The 16,325-nt window shown below is 39.5% G+C and overlaps 1 protein-coding gene across 2 annotated transcripts in view; it reads left to right on the top strand.

The window, feature by feature from the left end:
* Positions 1 to 16,325, top strand: part of NELL1 (neural EGFL like 1) — an 858,172-nt gene that overhangs the window by 181,907 nt on the left and 659,940 nt on the right. For both annotated transcript variants that reach the window (XM_057553940.1, XM_057553939.1), the window contains exons 6-8: positions 6,821 to 6,893; positions 7,547 to 7,629; positions 16,010 to 16,144. In XM_057553940.1, coding sequence (XP_057409923.1) covers positions 6,821 to 6,893; positions 7,547 to 7,629; positions 16,010 to 16,144 — 291 coding nt within the window. The remainder of the gene's footprint in view (positions 1 to 6,820; positions 6,894 to 7,546; positions 7,630 to 16,009; positions 16,145 to 16,325) is intronic.

Below are 16,325 nucleotides of genomic sequence, written 5' to 3'. Positions count from 1 at the left end.
CCTGCCTTTTTCCAGGGCTCCAGCCCAAAGAAACAGGTGGTCCCAGTGAGAAGCACCAAAAGGAGGTGGCAATTCCACACACCACATCTCCCTAGGAAGAGTTGTAATTCTCCTTGTTCCCCTATAGGAGTAGCTCCGTCCAACAGCTCTTTAGAAGGAAACCTTTCAAAACTCATCTCCCTATATACCAACCCGTGTTTCATTCCATCCTTTGGTGAGGTGAGATGGCTGGGGTAGGGGGAATGTATCACTGTCTCAGTACAGAAATTATCTTGATCAATGCTGCAAAAATCTCCCTGTAAAAGAGGCAGTCACTTCTCCGGTGACGTCTCAGGCTTTTAATAGATACCTGGTAGAAGCTGCCTCCTGGGTCCAAGAACCACACCTGCCTTTTGGCTCCAGAACTAAATAATGCTTATGTTGTGTTTTCAGGTTAAAACTATATTGTTCTCTATTTTAAATATGAATACGTCATTTCATAGGCAAAGTAAAAGCAAAAACTCACTTGTCAAACCTAATTTCTGGGTCCTGGTGCATCGTTAGGAATAGTGCAATGAAAGTGCTGCTAATGAAAGAGCAGAGGGTGGCATCACTTGCTTGCTGCTTGGCACGTAAGCCTCTAGCTTTAGTTACTTCCGATCAGAGACACAGAACACAGGCTGGGGATTTCTTCACTTCAAAACAGCATTCATTTGAGAAAATAGTTGGCCAGTGGTGATAGGCTTATCTGAATCTTCTGATTGTCATAGATTTTCATTATCAAGGTGGTTGCCTACTGCTGAATTTCCCTTTGATGCATTCTAAGATGATTATGCTGTCATTATTCCAGAGGGTAAGCCTAGGTGAATCACAGTGCTTCAGAGGTTTGGGTGTTCTGACAGTTACTAAATAGTTGAGATCTCCTGGAGAATTCCCATCTCAAAGCCTTTCACAGAGGCCAAGCCTTTCTGTCTCTGTCTTTCTCTCTTTTTCTGTCTGGTGAACTTGGGTCTGAAACCTTTCCCTTACCTGGACTTCACTGTCTCCTTAACAGCTGAGCTGTCACTGGGAAGTGAAATTACTTTTTTTTTTTTTTTAATGCCACAGCTGTTTTTTTGTTTTTTGTTTTTTGTTTTTTTTTTTAACCTCAGCTGGTTCCCATAATTCCACAGATGGTAAACATATGTTTATAGGCACATAGAAAAAGAAGCCATATTGGATTCCTCCCATCTCTAATTCTCATTTTTCCTTTCATGCAGAAAGTCAAAGTCACAGAACTGGGGAATCTTATATATTTGTAGATTAATATTTCTGTGCATTAAGGCTTTGGAAACAGCAGGACAGCTAATGATATGCTAATGAACTGACAGTTTTTATTGATCATAATGAAAGTCGACAAGTGTCTTTCTTGGCTTTTAGGCAAGCTGGAATATTTTATTAACTGTCTTCAGGGCAGAAATACATAATTGGCTGCATTGTGAAAATCCTCCTTGTCGGTTTCCCAAGTCTTACTTTCTGTTAGCCTGTTGCCAAAGCTTGGGTCCTTGCCAGTTTATAAACAGAGCACATCCTCATCCATATATTTACAAGCCTTCCAGGAACTCTCCCCACCTCCTTTTCCTTTCCCTTTCAAAGCAATTTGTTTCAGTGTTTTAGCATACAAAAAAAATGGAACCATTTTCTTCAATGTAAACAGAGATCTGCAGGGAAATAAGAGCGTTAAGAAAAGAATTAGCTTTTGTTTGGCGGCAAAGCTGCTTTCATTTGTATCAGAAAGCTCCGAGTGTTAGTAGGGTTTGCCTAATAGTTATTCCATACATAAGAGGATAATAATGGCATAATTTTTCTAATCTTTTTATTGCATCTTCCTATATTTCTTACTGTGAAATGAGTAAATGGTCTTGGAACAACGGAAATAATGGGCATTAGTGTCCCAGGCAACAAACCCATAATGTATAACCTGCCTGGTGCAAATTTATTTTTCAGTGCCTGGTGAGCTGAGTGCAGGGGGAAGTAGAAGGTGGCAACAGGTGGATGTCACAAAGAGGAAAAAATATCTGTTTTTCTTCTTTCCATCGTACTGATAGTAAAAGCTTATTAATTTGGGCTCTGCCCCTTAGGGAATTTTTTAGATCCTCAGAGTGGCTGAGATTTAGCATTGCTCTAACAACAAGAAAATGGATTGTTTAGCAAATTAATAGTGCAAATAAGATTGCAGGGGAGAATGTTAGGCTACCTAAAAGAACCTCAGTTTTCCAGCATTGAAAAACTGTTTTAGCAAGCTGTTAGTATCTAACGCAAATAATTCATTATGGATGGTTGAATAGTATCTTTCCATGAAGACAGTTAAGATAGAACCTCATTTTGGTAACAGGACTTCCTTGTAGCACCATGTTGTGCTACAAAGCCCACATAACTGTGAGACTTTCTCCAATGATATATTTTACTTAACACTGTGTTGCAGTGGCCCAGTCCTCGTTTGGAGTTAGTAGACCTGTAGTTGATGGCCTAAGATTAAGGTGTCCTTTAGGAAAGCTAATTAAAGTATCAGAGCTTTAGATTTTTCATAGGTCAAATGACCAGGTGATCTGGCCCTAGATCAGTAGTTTTCATCAGGCATCTAAAAAATCACCTCAGAACCACTGTCAAAATTTCATACATGACTGTGCTCCCTCACCCTCCTCTAAAATTCTGATATGTTCCCCTAGTTTAACAACTAGCATTCTACATGATTTTCACAGACTCTTAATAGCTGTGAAAATTATAGTTCAATATTGCATCAGGGAGGAAGAAATTTTCCTCTACCCTTCTAGGTTCTTCTGACGAGTCTAAGGATTAAATTGACGTGAGACCAATTAGCAGAAACTCAAAACAAATTTTAATAACATGTACACATGACAGAGACCCAGGAAAACTGAGTAGCTTACCAAAATGGCTGAAACCCTCACCTTAAATACTGTCTTCAGCTAAAGACAGCAGAGAGTGTGGTGGTAGGTCTTTGGGACTCAAGGGGAGGTAGGCAATTCACACGGAGATGGCAAAGCAAATGTTCAGTAAATAAATGTTTGCTGGGCCACGCAGAGACAATGGGGTGCAGAGTGCACGCTGATCTCTAAGTTGCCCCACCACACCTAGTTCATATTCCTTGCAGATATTTCTGATGACAGTTCTATTCTGGGAACAGGCCCTCTATCTAAATTCTTTTAGGCAGTTAGGGGGAAGGTCAAAGTTTCTTCCTGAGTCTTTTGGGCCTTGATTGTTTTCAGGTCTAAATAATCTGCATGCCAGTGAGACATTTTGAGTGGCAAATTTTGCTCTCTTACAATTATATAATTTATAGTTTTTAGGAATTTGATCCAGGTTAGGTATTGATTGTGCCTACTTCGTGAAATATACTACGATAGGAATTGCAGGGAAAGCTGAGGTAAAAACCTAAGATTTTTGCTTTCATGGTTTTTATAATTTAGTAATTTGGTTAGTTGCCATTCAGTTACAAATCAGTAAGACTTTATTCTGTTCGTGGACTGGATGCAGGTGCTACTTTCACCACTGTGAACTTGTAAGGAGTAAACACTCTTGCTCCAGAAAATCCAAGTGATTGACAACAGGGCAGGGTTTCTCAAAGTGGGGCCCCTTGACCTTTCATGGGAATCCTTTGGGACAGCTTTTAAAAATGATGATTCCTGGGCCCACTCCAACCCTCCTGAAACAGAATCTGGGGTTGACCCAGGAATCTGAATGTTAAACAAATACTCAATGTGATTCTTAAGAAACTGGCAGTTTGAGAAATACTGCTGTGGTGAATGGTATGAAGTAAAGCATAGGTCTCAAAAAATGAGATCAAATGAGGTCCACTAGTGAGAGGCCCAGCCAGAGTTTTTCTTTTTTTTTTTTTTCAGTTAAGTGTAGATACATTTAAAGTTAAATGAAGAGAAATAATAAAAGTTCTATCTTTTTATCCCTTATTTCATCTTTTCTGGGGAGAAGTTGCTGTCCTCTAAGGTACATTTTCATCTATAGAAATCCTCACAGATGAGTTTTCTGGGAGAAATAAGGCTGATCGAGCTGCTTTGTTGTTTGTTGCTTTATACTTTATAAAACTCAATTTTCTAAAGAAAAATACAGGCTTAGCAAATGCTTCTTTTATTGACAAATGTCCGGGCACTAAATACAGTTGGCCCTCTATCTGCAGATTCCACATCCGCAGAATCAACCAATTTCAGTCTACGGTTGGTTGACTCCATGAATGCTGAACCTGTGTATGCAGAGGACCTACCGTACTATGCCATTTTATATAAAAGACTTGAGCATCCACAGATTTTGGTATCTGTGGTGGGTGGGTGGTGGAGGGGGAAGCGAGGGTCCCAGAACCACTACCTTCCAGCTACTGAGGGATGACTCTAGTTCATATGACAATTCAGTGCAAGACCTTTTGGTTCTTGTCGTGGGGAGGTGCTGGGATATATACACAGGTATGTATTTATAGGTTCACATACATACACTCACACTTCTTTGGGTTACAGTTGGTATTTGTACAGTACATTGCCACCCTTCATTTAATCCAGCATGGAATTACATCCATTCAAATAAATTAGCATTCCCATCTTGATTCATTTGGCTAGAACATGTTTTTATGCCAGTATGTGGGCTGACCCTCATGACCTCTTTTTCAGAAAAAATATCAAGTGCCTTGAGTTTTTGTGTTGATAGGGATCGAGAAGCTGTCAGTTCTTATTTCTGTTTTTGTTCAAGTCAACATCATTGATCTTCACCTAATGATCTGTGTGACACACACGTGTGTGCCGGAGATTAAAAGTGGAAAGACAGAGGAGGGAGGCAGGTGGAAGAAAGATGTGGGAGAGGCAATAAGTAATTTACAAAGTGACTAAATCAGTCATTAAGAAAACAAAAGGAATACTGCTGTGTATAATATGTGTTGCTACAGGATAAGTGCATGGGAAATCCTTTTCAAATGGACTTTTTATTTGTTTTGGCAAAGATAATACCATGACAAATATACTCCAGGTTTCTGAGGGCCCTTTCCATGGCTGATAAAAATAAGAATGATTTAGGCTCTTCTAACCAGCAGGTAATAGATAGACCTGATCCTTTCCTGGTACGTGTGCTTTTGCCACTTTGGCATCAGGGAGGGTGACCAACTGTCCTGGTTTGCCTGGGAATCTCTCGGTTTTAGCACTGAAATCTCTAAATCCCAGGCAAACCTGAATAGTTGGTCACTATAACTTCATCCATATTCAGCCTCATTAGACGGATATTTTCTGATGTGTATTTAGTTCTCTCTGGTCTGTTCTTTGATGGAAATCTATCACTTTGTCTGCTCTGGACTGATTTTTTTCTTTTATCCTGAAAGTTAGCAAAAGCACAGAGATCTAAATTGTGACACTTTCAGTTTGGACGCCTGTTTCATTGATCCAGCACTTGAGTGCTAGAAGGTTCTGTAGCTTTTGCATACAGCACTTCTTTTTACAGATGAAGCAACTGAAGCTCAGAGAGGGTGGTTGACTTACTAAGTCCACCCAATTAGCTACAGATGGATCCAGACCTTAAACTTTGGGCCCCTGACTGCCAATCTCATGCTTCTCTCAAATTCCTCACATGTGCTTGAAAGGCACCCTGGCCTCTCCAAGGAGTTAATTTGCTTTGAAAAACTGAGCAACTTTGTGCCAGGAAGAAGCTGATTGACTTAGACTGTGCTCCATTAATTGCTCCCTGTAATTCCCCAGCAAGAGATGACACATTCATTTTGAGGAGCTACGGCAGGCACCTCCTTCCCATGGTGAGGCATCTCTTCTCATAATCACAGGCACTGCATCATCCTCGAAGAGGAAGAGGTTAATCAAAGTACCTAATTCGGAGGAAGAGGCCTTGTGACCCTGTTATTTCTATTAATATTTCCAATTAATATTTTATCTTGGAATAATAAGCAGAAACAGCATTTGCTGACTACCTTCTGCTGTTTAGAAGATGAGCATGTAAACGTTAAATGCTGCTCCCTCTGAAAGACTCACCACACTATCATAAGCCTATATTTTATTTATAGATTAAGCTCAATATTCGGAACCAGCTTCTACATGTTCCATCTGTTCTGTAATATCTCTTCCATCAAATCAGGGGAAAAAATACCCTAAAAACGGAATCTTGAAATTCAATGTGAAAAATCCAAAAGCCAAGTCAATATTTTCATTGAGAGATGGCAGCCCCAATGACTTTCTTAAATTAGGGCTGTTCTTCCAGACTAGATTGCAGAATTAAAAGACCACCTTTTATCCACAGTGAGATGTTGAGCAAATCTTAAGACTCACCAGCAAAGACTCATGTTACTCAGTTAGCTGAGAGCAAGGTTCTTAAGGAGTTTTCCCCGTGTCTAATTTTATTTCCTAGACTAAATGAATCAGTAGAGTATTTTAGTCTAATATGTTCCTATTGTTGCTTTTTCCCACTTAAAAAAATCCTGTAAATCAGCAATATTTAATGTTCCAAGATGACTAAGGCATTGAGGAGAATTTTTATTGCATCAATGTCTTTTTAGTTGGACAGTTTAAGAACATTGACTGATGGATCCTTAGTTCTGTGATATCATTAGCATAAACCAGTGGTAGGTAATTGTAGCTTTCTCAAGATGAATGGACATTTTGAGATTTTTTTAGAAGAGGATGGTTTGGAGTAGGTCAGTGTGGACTAAGGCCAACTCACTTTCTGAATACGGTTATCAGTCTTGCTAAAAAAAAAACAAACCACTTCCCTACAGAGAGCATGTGACAGGGGCCATTTGAGCTGGTAACTGCAATACTAATTGCCACCTCTCTCTTCTGTTATCAAGGGGATTATCCAAGATGGGAAAATCATCTTTATGCCGAATGGATACATAACACAGTGTCCGAACCTGAATCGCAGTAAGTAGCAACTTAAAGCATTTCTGAATTATTAGTATTATATAGCTTGTTGATAACATCAGAGAAGCACTTCAGGAAGGATACAAACAAACTATTTACATTATTGACTTATGAGGTAGTGGGGTTAGTGAGAGATTTTATGTATACTAAAATACTTCTGTGTCTTTGGATTTTTAAAAAGCTTATGTATTATTTGTAGAATTAACATTTGAAGGTAAGAAAAGATTATATGAGCAGTTTTGGGTCTGTAGGTTAATATAGAAAGTTATGTTTCATATAATTATATAAATATATGTATATAAACTATTTTTTAAACTTCTTGACTTGGATATACATGAGTGTACTTTTGCTGCTTCTGTGATAATTCACAATTCTTTAGTCCCAATAAAAATGAGATTTTAGTTTAAATTTAAAAATGTTTTCAAGGTAGAAACATACTGTCCTTTTCAGTTAGTCCTTGTTCCTTTCTTTTTGCTTATTAATAAAAGGAAAAGATCTAGATCTGAAATCCTCTGTGAATTCACTCCAATTTTGAAGTCATACTTAACCAGAAAAGCGAAGACACTTTTATAGCTAAAAAACTACTGTTTAAATATATATATTTTTTTCTGTTAGCACAGTATCAACATTTATTTTATATTTTCTTTATTGAGCTTGCCCAACTTGCAGTGATTTCTTAAGCTTGGTGCAAGGAATAATGGATTTACAGGAGCTTTTGGCCAAGATGACTGCAAAAGTAGGTATCTAAATTTCACTTGTGATGTTTCATTTCTTTGTCCATCCTATCTGGAATTTAGAGTGATATGCTATAATGGAAACATTTTTAGTGTTGGCATCTGCTATATGTTACTATAAAAATGGTTTATTCTTTCTTGAAATAGGACAACCTATAGTAAACATAACCATTTACACCTTTGATACTATTAGGCTGTATCAAAATACTTGAAAAATGTTTGGAAGAAAGGCAATATGTATCACTGTATATTCCCTGGGAGTGGAAAAGGAATTTGCCCATTGGCTATTAAACCAGTAACACTGAGAGATGATATATGGTCAGAGTCACTGCTGCTTATAAGCTAATGCATTTTGGATGCAAGCATCATTGCCAGTAATCGGAAAGGGCAAAACAGCAATTGTTAGGAACAGATTATTGTCACAGGAAGGCATTATATCACATTTCTAATATATGATGCCTTTCAAAACTGGTCCTGAGTTAAATAGTGAAGGAGGCAAAGTTTGCCTTTCAACACCTTCAGTTTTATAATTCTGCATCTTTCCCTCCTCCCCATACACTTAACAAGCGTCTTTTGAGGATCTGCTATTTGCCAGGCACTGTGTTAGGCACATAGGAGGCAGTGATGAAGAAGATGTGATTTCTACCCCCAGAGATGTTCATATTGAGTGGCAGAGCCGGGAATGTAAACAATTAGGGGCTTTGATAATATATACTCATAAAGTTTAGATTGATAATGAGAAGCCCTGAACCTTGTGAAGAAAGGCGCTGAATAAATAGAAAACGTGGCCGATGCTGTTGTTATGATACCGATCAGTCGTGGACATGAGTTCCGACCCAGGGCAAAGAAAGAATTTGGTTGGCCCTAAGAGACATTATGCTCTGCAAAAGGGAGAATTTTAATAACAGTGAAAATGATACCTTAATCCTATTCTACCTGCGGTTGTGACTGCTCCTGCCATCAGCCGTAGCACGTGGAAGAAATCGGTGGGTAGGTCAGTGTTTGGGATGTAGGGCTGTATTTTGGACTCAAAGACTCTGCTGCTGAAGATGTTTCTGCTTCAAACTAGGTCTTTGGCCAAGTCCCCTTTTGTCTGCAAAGGAGAGAGCACTTTTGGAAAGAGAGAAACTAAAACTGAGATTCAAGAGATTCTTTTCACTTCAGAGTACAGTGGAAATGTGAAACGTAGGCAATAATTTGCCTTCCAGCTTGTGGCATATAGAAGCTTTTATGTCATATTGTCTGGAGCAGCTTGATCTCAATACTGTTAATTATATTTTAGCTCACTACCTAATTTTTGGAACAAGAAACATGCCACTCAGCCTCAGGTGACTGTGGTTCTCCATCTCCTGGCGATGAGAGTGCCCTTTTTCATTCTCATTCTTTCCCGTTGCAGGAATGTCATTTTTCTCTTTTTAGCTGTACATTATTATCTAGCAGTCACATTGAGCTGTGTCCTCAAAACATTATTATGTAAAATGGGCATTTGTGAGGCAGAAGATATTTAATTGTGAGCAGAAAATGGTTTAATCCACCTTCTCAACACCCCCAGCCCTTTGGAAGATTTATAAGTCTATTTCTTTCAAACCGTGAATAGAATTATAATTAGGAAACTGAGTACTTCCATCTTCACTGCAAAATTTGGAATCTGTGATAATCTAGAAGAAGAGTTGGCAAACTTTTCTTGTAAGGGGCCAGCTAGTAAATTTTAGTCTTTATAGATCAAGAAGCAAAATTGAGAACATGATGTATATACTTATTTCACTTCAATATAATCAATCAATATAACATGAAAGGGGGCTTCCCTGGTGGCGCCGTGGTTAAGAATCCGCCTGCCAATGCAGGGGACATGGGTTTGAGCCCTGGTTGGGGAAGATCCCACATGCCGCGGAGCAACTAAGCCCATGCACCACAACTACTGAAGCCTGTGCACCACAACTACTGAAGCCCGCACGCCTAGAGCCCATGCTCCGCAACAAGAAAAGCCACCAAATGAGAAGCCTGCACACCTCACCTCAGTGAAGACCCAATGCAGCCAAAAAAATAATAATGATAATAATAAAATAAAATAAATAACTTTATAAAAGAAAAAAAATATAACATGAAAGGATGCTCAACATTGCTAATCTTCAGGGAAATGCAAATCAGAACCACAGTGATACATCACCTCATACCTGTCAGAATGGCTATCATCAAAAAGAACACACGTAACAGATGCTGGCAAGGATGTGGAGAAAAGGGAACCTTTGTACACTGTTGGTGGGAATGTAAATTGGTACAGCCACTGTGGAAAATAGTATGGAGGTTTCTCAAAAAAACTAAACTAGAACTACCATATGACCCAGCAATTCCATTCCTGGGTATATATCCAAAGAAAACAAAAATGCTAATTCAAAAAGATACATGCACCCCAGTGTTCATAGCAGCATTATATACAATTGCCAAGCTATGGGAGCAACCTAAGTGTCCATCAACAGACTAATGGATAAAGAAGATGTGGTATACACACATGCACGCGTGCGCGCGCGCGCGCACACACACACACACACACACACACACACACTGGAATACTACTCAGCCATAAAAGAATGAAATAGTGCCATTCACAGCAACATCAATGGACTTGGAGGGCATTATCCTAAGTGAAATAAATCAGACAGGGAAAAACAAATGCTGTATATCACTTATATGTGGAATCTAAAAAAATCTAAAAAATACAACAAACTAGTGAATATTTCAAAAAAGCAGCAGACTCACAGATATAGAGAACAAAATAGGTTACTAGTGGGGAGAGGGAAGTGGGGGAGGAGTGATATAGGAGTGGTAGATTAAGAGGTACAAATTATTATAAGCTACCAAGATATATTGTACAACACAGGGAATCTAGCCAATATTTTATAATAACTATAAATGGAGTATAACCTTTAAAAATTGTGAATCACTGTGTTGTACACAGGTAACTTACATAATGTATTGTACATCAACTACACTTCAATAAAAAAATAAAATATAACTATTGACAAATGTAAAAATTATTCTTAGCTCACAGGCCATACAAAAATAAGTGCTGGGCCAGATTTGGTCCATGGACCTTAGTTTGTCAACCCCTGATCTGGAATAAACTGGAAAGATATCCATATTAGGTAATATTTATTGAGCATTTACTATGTGTTAGTTACAATGCTTAAACTTTTTATATTCACTCTCTCTATAATCCTTCCAGCAATCCTCTGAGCTAGGTTTATTAGCCCACTGTCCAGATGAGAAGACTGAGTCCCAAGAAAGTTATGTAGTTTTTCCCAAGAAAAGTGGATGGCAAAGCCGAGACTCAAACTTAGATTCTGTAAGTTGGATCATAACCGAGGAAGTTTATGGTTGGAGAAGAGAGGATTAGAAAGAGAACCAAAAGATATAAAGAAGGAATGAGTGATGGAGAGCGGGAGGTGGATGCTACCAGTAGGAGGATGGTGATACCAGTGAGAAGAAGAACGAGCACATAAGACAAGAGGAAAAGAGAAGTGTGTGTTCAGATGGTACCTGTTGGGAGTGAAACGTGAGCATAGAGCTTGTGGCAGCTCTTGAAGGAGGAATGTCAGGGCAAGGACAAGCCCTCTTAACTCACCCATCTGGTTACAGCCACTTGTTTTCCTTAGGTAGATGTGGGAATTTTCTGAGTCCTGGGTTTACATTATGTGTCCTCCTGCCAGGACCACACAGGGGTCACTGCTATTGCATTATCTCCTTAAGGGTTTTCAGATCATAGGGACTGCTCAGAATCAGACTGCTAACCTAGGATCAGCCAGGTGAATTCTCAGCAAAGAATTCTTTAAGACTTCTGAAGGAAGATATTTCCCTCTAGCCAGTGCCATGGTCTGAGTAGGAAGGTCTTCCTTCTGTGCCTGGTGCAAGCCTTGTTTCCTTTTTGTTCACTCATAAGCTGAGGGTACAGCCCTTTGGGGCCGTACCTTGATGTAGGAGTTTCCTTTAAGACATCCCATCTTGGGCAGACCCTGTTCTCTATTTCCTCTCCCTGGCCCCCTGTGCAAGGTGGGAGCTCCATGTTTTGGCTAACGTCATGGAGGTTAGCTTTGGTGCTCACTCGCCTCCCTGGATCCCTGGCTGTCAGTTTGTTTTGGCCACTGTGGCTTTATTCCTTTTCTATCAGCTCCTGTGATGATTTTTAAAAGTTAAGATTTGTGTATTTTATCCAGCATTTTAGTTGGTTCAATTGGTGTAGTCTTTTAGGGTACCTAGTCTGCCATCTTGGTGGAAGCAGAGTGTAATACATCTCTTGGCAGAGTGAAGGAGATGGAGTCTGGAGCGATAAGACAAACTGGAAGCCAAGTAGGGTTCCTGGGTGCAAAGGGAATTCTGTGGCACCAAATCGATCTGGATTTGGGCTTTGCCTTTAGTTAAATAAGCCTATCATGGCAAGATTTAGCTGATGGGTTTGGAGGTTTGGTTTGAGTTGCCCAGCAGCTGTGATTAAAATAGGCATTAGTCATGTAGATCATGGTGGAGATAGAAATGGGCTTTGGAGTAAGATTCATCTGATGTTGAATCTCATTTTTATCACTTCCTTGGATGTTTGCAGCTTGGAATGAGTCACTGGTCTCATTTCTAGCTGCAGTTTTCATGTATGTGAAATGGTGACAGTTATTCTTCGTTTTATAGAGATTGCATGAAAGTTGCTGTCAGAGCCCTGGTCTAGAGCCAGGAGGTTTTGGAAAGCAGCAGAAAGTCCTCACATTTGGGTCACAGTGGAAGCCATGGAATCCTACCGGAGAGCGAGTCCAGCACACAAGCTGGCCAGGAGTTGGTAGCCAAAGTCACATCAAACCAAACAGACACAGACACCAGATCAGCTCAGGGTTGTGCCTAGGAGGGCTTGCTGTTCCTTTTCTCCTTTCAAAGTACAGGGTGATTGAAAATGACTGTGCCCTTGCTTGATATAGGAAAGATCAGGGAAGCAGCTTGCATGTAGCTTCAGGTGACAGAGGCCAGGGTACAGAAGAGCCCTCTTGAAGAATCCCAACATTGTGGCAAAAACCATACTTTTTCAAGGGGGAGAAGGTGCAGTGAAGCGGTCCCCTGACACTTCCCCTAAGTGAGCCACAAGAGACCACCAATCCCCTGGCTTATTCTGGAAGTTCTCCCAGGTAGTCTCTACACTGTGGGAACCACACGCCTGCTGAGCCAGGTACACAGCGATAGGACCAGGCTGTGTCCTGCTCTTGCATCCCACCTGTGTGGTAATCACATTCTTCCTTCAAGCTCAGGAAGAAGAGATGCTGAAGATGGGGAATTTCTTGATTACTTCTGTTTAAATCTTTGACAAATCTATTTATGTAAATCAAGCAACACTTGGAGTGGCATTTCAGCTTGTAACATATTTAATTTTGAGACTTTCATTGTTTCGAGGAGCTCAATAGTGATTTTTCAATTAAGCCTAAAGGTTTAACACAATAGATTTCTTTTTTCCCTTTCATATAGCAAATGCCAAATAAATACTATTTCAAAGGAAAAAAAGAAATCTACTGCATGACTAATGTACTTAGATTCATTCATTGACCTCTTACTGTGGAAAAGGCCTCTGCTGTCTGTCTTTGAATGTGTAGAGTTAAGAATAAATGATTCGGTCCATGGTTGCTCAGATAAATGCGCAAACAAAGGTAAAACAGAAAAGAGATGTAGATTTGATACCGTATCTATTTTGGATCTGCAGGCATTCTTAGAGAAAATGGCAGGTAGTGTAGAAATAGCTTTTGAAAATGAATTTGTATAAATTCAGCATGCTAATGCCAGTGACAGAAAATGTAATTCATTTTTTAATTCAGAGTTGTTTTTCTCCTTTATTGTTGCTTCAGGATTTAGCAGGGGAAAAGGAAGGCAAGATTACATATTAAGTGCCTTTGAAAAATTAGCTTTTTGCCTTAATATTCCTTTGTCTTGGTGTCTGTCTGATGCATTCTTATCATCACAGAGATTAGGGTTTTTCACTTGTCAGAACAGGCTAAATATATTAAAAATTTAAATACAGTACTCAGAAGGGAAGCAAAATCGGCCTTGAGAATAGCTTCCATTGTATTAAAATTGAGGCTTTTCCTTGGAATTGAGTTTTGTAGGTGAGCATAGCTCAGCTTTGTTGGGCAGTACTGGAAATTGACAATATTGCCTTTAGGCAAGCTCCTGGATTTTCAGGAAACTTGGATAGATACAGAATAGCCTTTTGGACTAGTCCTTAAGAAGTGCCCTTCTTGGAGTGACACAGACACTAGGGTTCTTCCAGACTTTCAGAGTAAGACAGGCACTTTCCTCTCACAAACAGATTCTTCATTCTGAGCCACTTTTAGGAAAGATTCCCTTCTAGTTCAACTCTTTCTTGTTCATTCCACGGTCATATGTCTATCACTACCTTATGTGGGAACTACTGAGGCTATAGAAATGAAGTAGATAATATGTGATGAGTTATCACTTCCTTTTTATTATCTCTTACCAATACATGGTTTTGGTACTTGGTGTCACCAAACTCTTGGAATTATATGTTATCTGCGTTTCCTAAAGAATTCCCAGAGAACGTAATTACCGTCGATTCTGGACGCTCTATGATTAGGCTGGAGATATAAATGTAACTTGAATTTCTGGAAGATCATGTATAGTAGAGGAGTCATAGGAAGCTAAGTTTCAGGCACGGTCGACTCAGTTTTTTCAAGGTTGATTATAGTGCATGTGGTTTGTTTAGGATTCTATTCTTTTCCCTTCCTCTTGGTACTACCCATGACAGGCAGACAAGGAACAAATTTTCTTGAGAAATTCCAAAAGTTTAGAGCAAGAGATGGAATAAATGACAAAAACCAAGGTTGAATTACATGTGGATTCCATTTCCAAAGAGTAGCACTGTTATGAGTAATTGAGAGGAGCATGTATGGGCTGGAACCATAGAAAAGGTAGAAAGATGGTAGAAGTCATCATTAGCCAGGTTCAACCATTATAGCTAAAATACTGCCTTGAAATAGTCTTAATTGGGATCAAAAATGGATTCGATCTCCTGTACGGGGAAAATACTCAAGACGGGGATATATAAGTATGATTGAGAAGGGAAAGAAACTATTTGATGAATGTTTAGAAAGTGGTATTTGTTCTTCTATCATGACCTTCTCTATGTAAGGAGAAAGGAAGAAGGGTGATATTGCTACCAGGCTGAGTTACTCCTTGGTATGGATGTGATGACAGAGAGATCATACCACATTTCAAGTTTTTTGTACCATAGTTTTGAAGGCAACCTGGAGTCGCCTACATGCAAAATGGTCAAGAGGGAGGGTTGGAACCATATCACGAGGAGCTATTAGGGGAACCTGGTGGGCTGACTGTGGGTCAGGAGCAGGCATGAGGCCAGGATAACCTCAAATGTTTGTAGAGCGGTTAGACTTGCTCAGGATGGGCCACAAAGCAAAACTAGGTCTAATAGAAAAAGGGAGAGAAATTTCACAGCTCAAGCTAAGAAAGACGTTTCAAACATCCAGAGCTAACCAAGAAAAGTAGCTTTCCTTGGAAGGTAATGAGTGTCCCATCACAGTTACATGTGCAAACAGAGGCTGGATGACCACTTGAAGGGGTTACTTGTCATGTCATTCAAACTTTATAAACTCTTTCAAATAGGAGATTCTAAGATTCCATGTTTAATGGTAGCAGTTGGGTGACCTAAAAAAAGGAAAAAGGTTTTCTTTTCTTTTCTTTCTTTTTTTTTTTTTTTTTTTTTTTAACAAAGTCCTCATCTCACCTGGGGGTTTGGTTGCCTCTCTTGAACTTGTCTGAACACCAAGGTGGATTCTGGGGCATTCTATTTGGAGGATCCTGAGCTGGGGAGAAATAAGATCTGCCTATGACTTCCCAGAATTTTTCATAAAAGAGGAACCAGTGACTTCCCAGCTTGTAAACCATGACACTCTGGTTAGTGTGTGAAGAAGAGGGACAGGATAGCCGGAGATAAATGTAAGTGCTTCCGAGTTGCTGATTAGATCTCCTGTAAACATTGTAACGAGTCCTTGAGAACACATTCATTACAAGTGTTTCTGTGTGGGTTTGAGCTGAAAGCACACGCGTTGATGAACACCCATGAGGTCCCTGAGATACAGTTTAATGTCTCATTTGGTGCTCATTAGACCATGGGAGCCAATATGTCTTCAATTTAGAATGCTTCTACCTTGTGTGAAATTAAAAAAAAAAAAATGTTCGAAAAGGAGATCTGGCTAAGAATCACTGAACTGCTTTGAGCATTTTTTTTCTCCTCCCGCTTGGATTTATTTTTTCTCGTTGCGATTAGCTTTGTTAGGACAATGCAGTTGAATTACAGAAATTACACGTAGTAACTCTTGTTTGCAGCTGAACTATGCAGAGACAAGACTTAGTCAATTGGAAAACTGTCATTGTGAGAAGACCTGTCAAGTGAGTGGACTGCTCTATAGAGACCAAGACTCCTGGGTTGACGGTGATCACTGCAGGAACTGCACATGCACAGTAAGCCTCTTTGTACATAAATGGACAGTTTTGAGAGGGCAGTTGTACTAATTATTGTGTAACCTGTTTCTTTATAATGCTAACTCTAAGCAGTACTGCCTTTTTACTAAGTGCCTATTTAGTAATTGGAGCAATTGTGAAGGGAAGCTGGAAAAGTGTCATTACAAACATGAATACTTAT

Source organism: Balaenoptera acutorostrata, chromosome 9 (genome assembly GCF_949987535.1).
Source record: "Balaenoptera acutorostrata chromosome 9, mBalAcu1.1, whole genome shotgun sequence".
NCBI lineage: Eukaryota > Metazoa > Chordata > Mammalia > Artiodactyla > Balaenopteridae > Balaenoptera > Balaenoptera acutorostrata.
The sequence above is the reverse complement of the archived record's forward strand: the minus strand, read 5'-3'. Positions and strand labels throughout refer to the sequence as shown.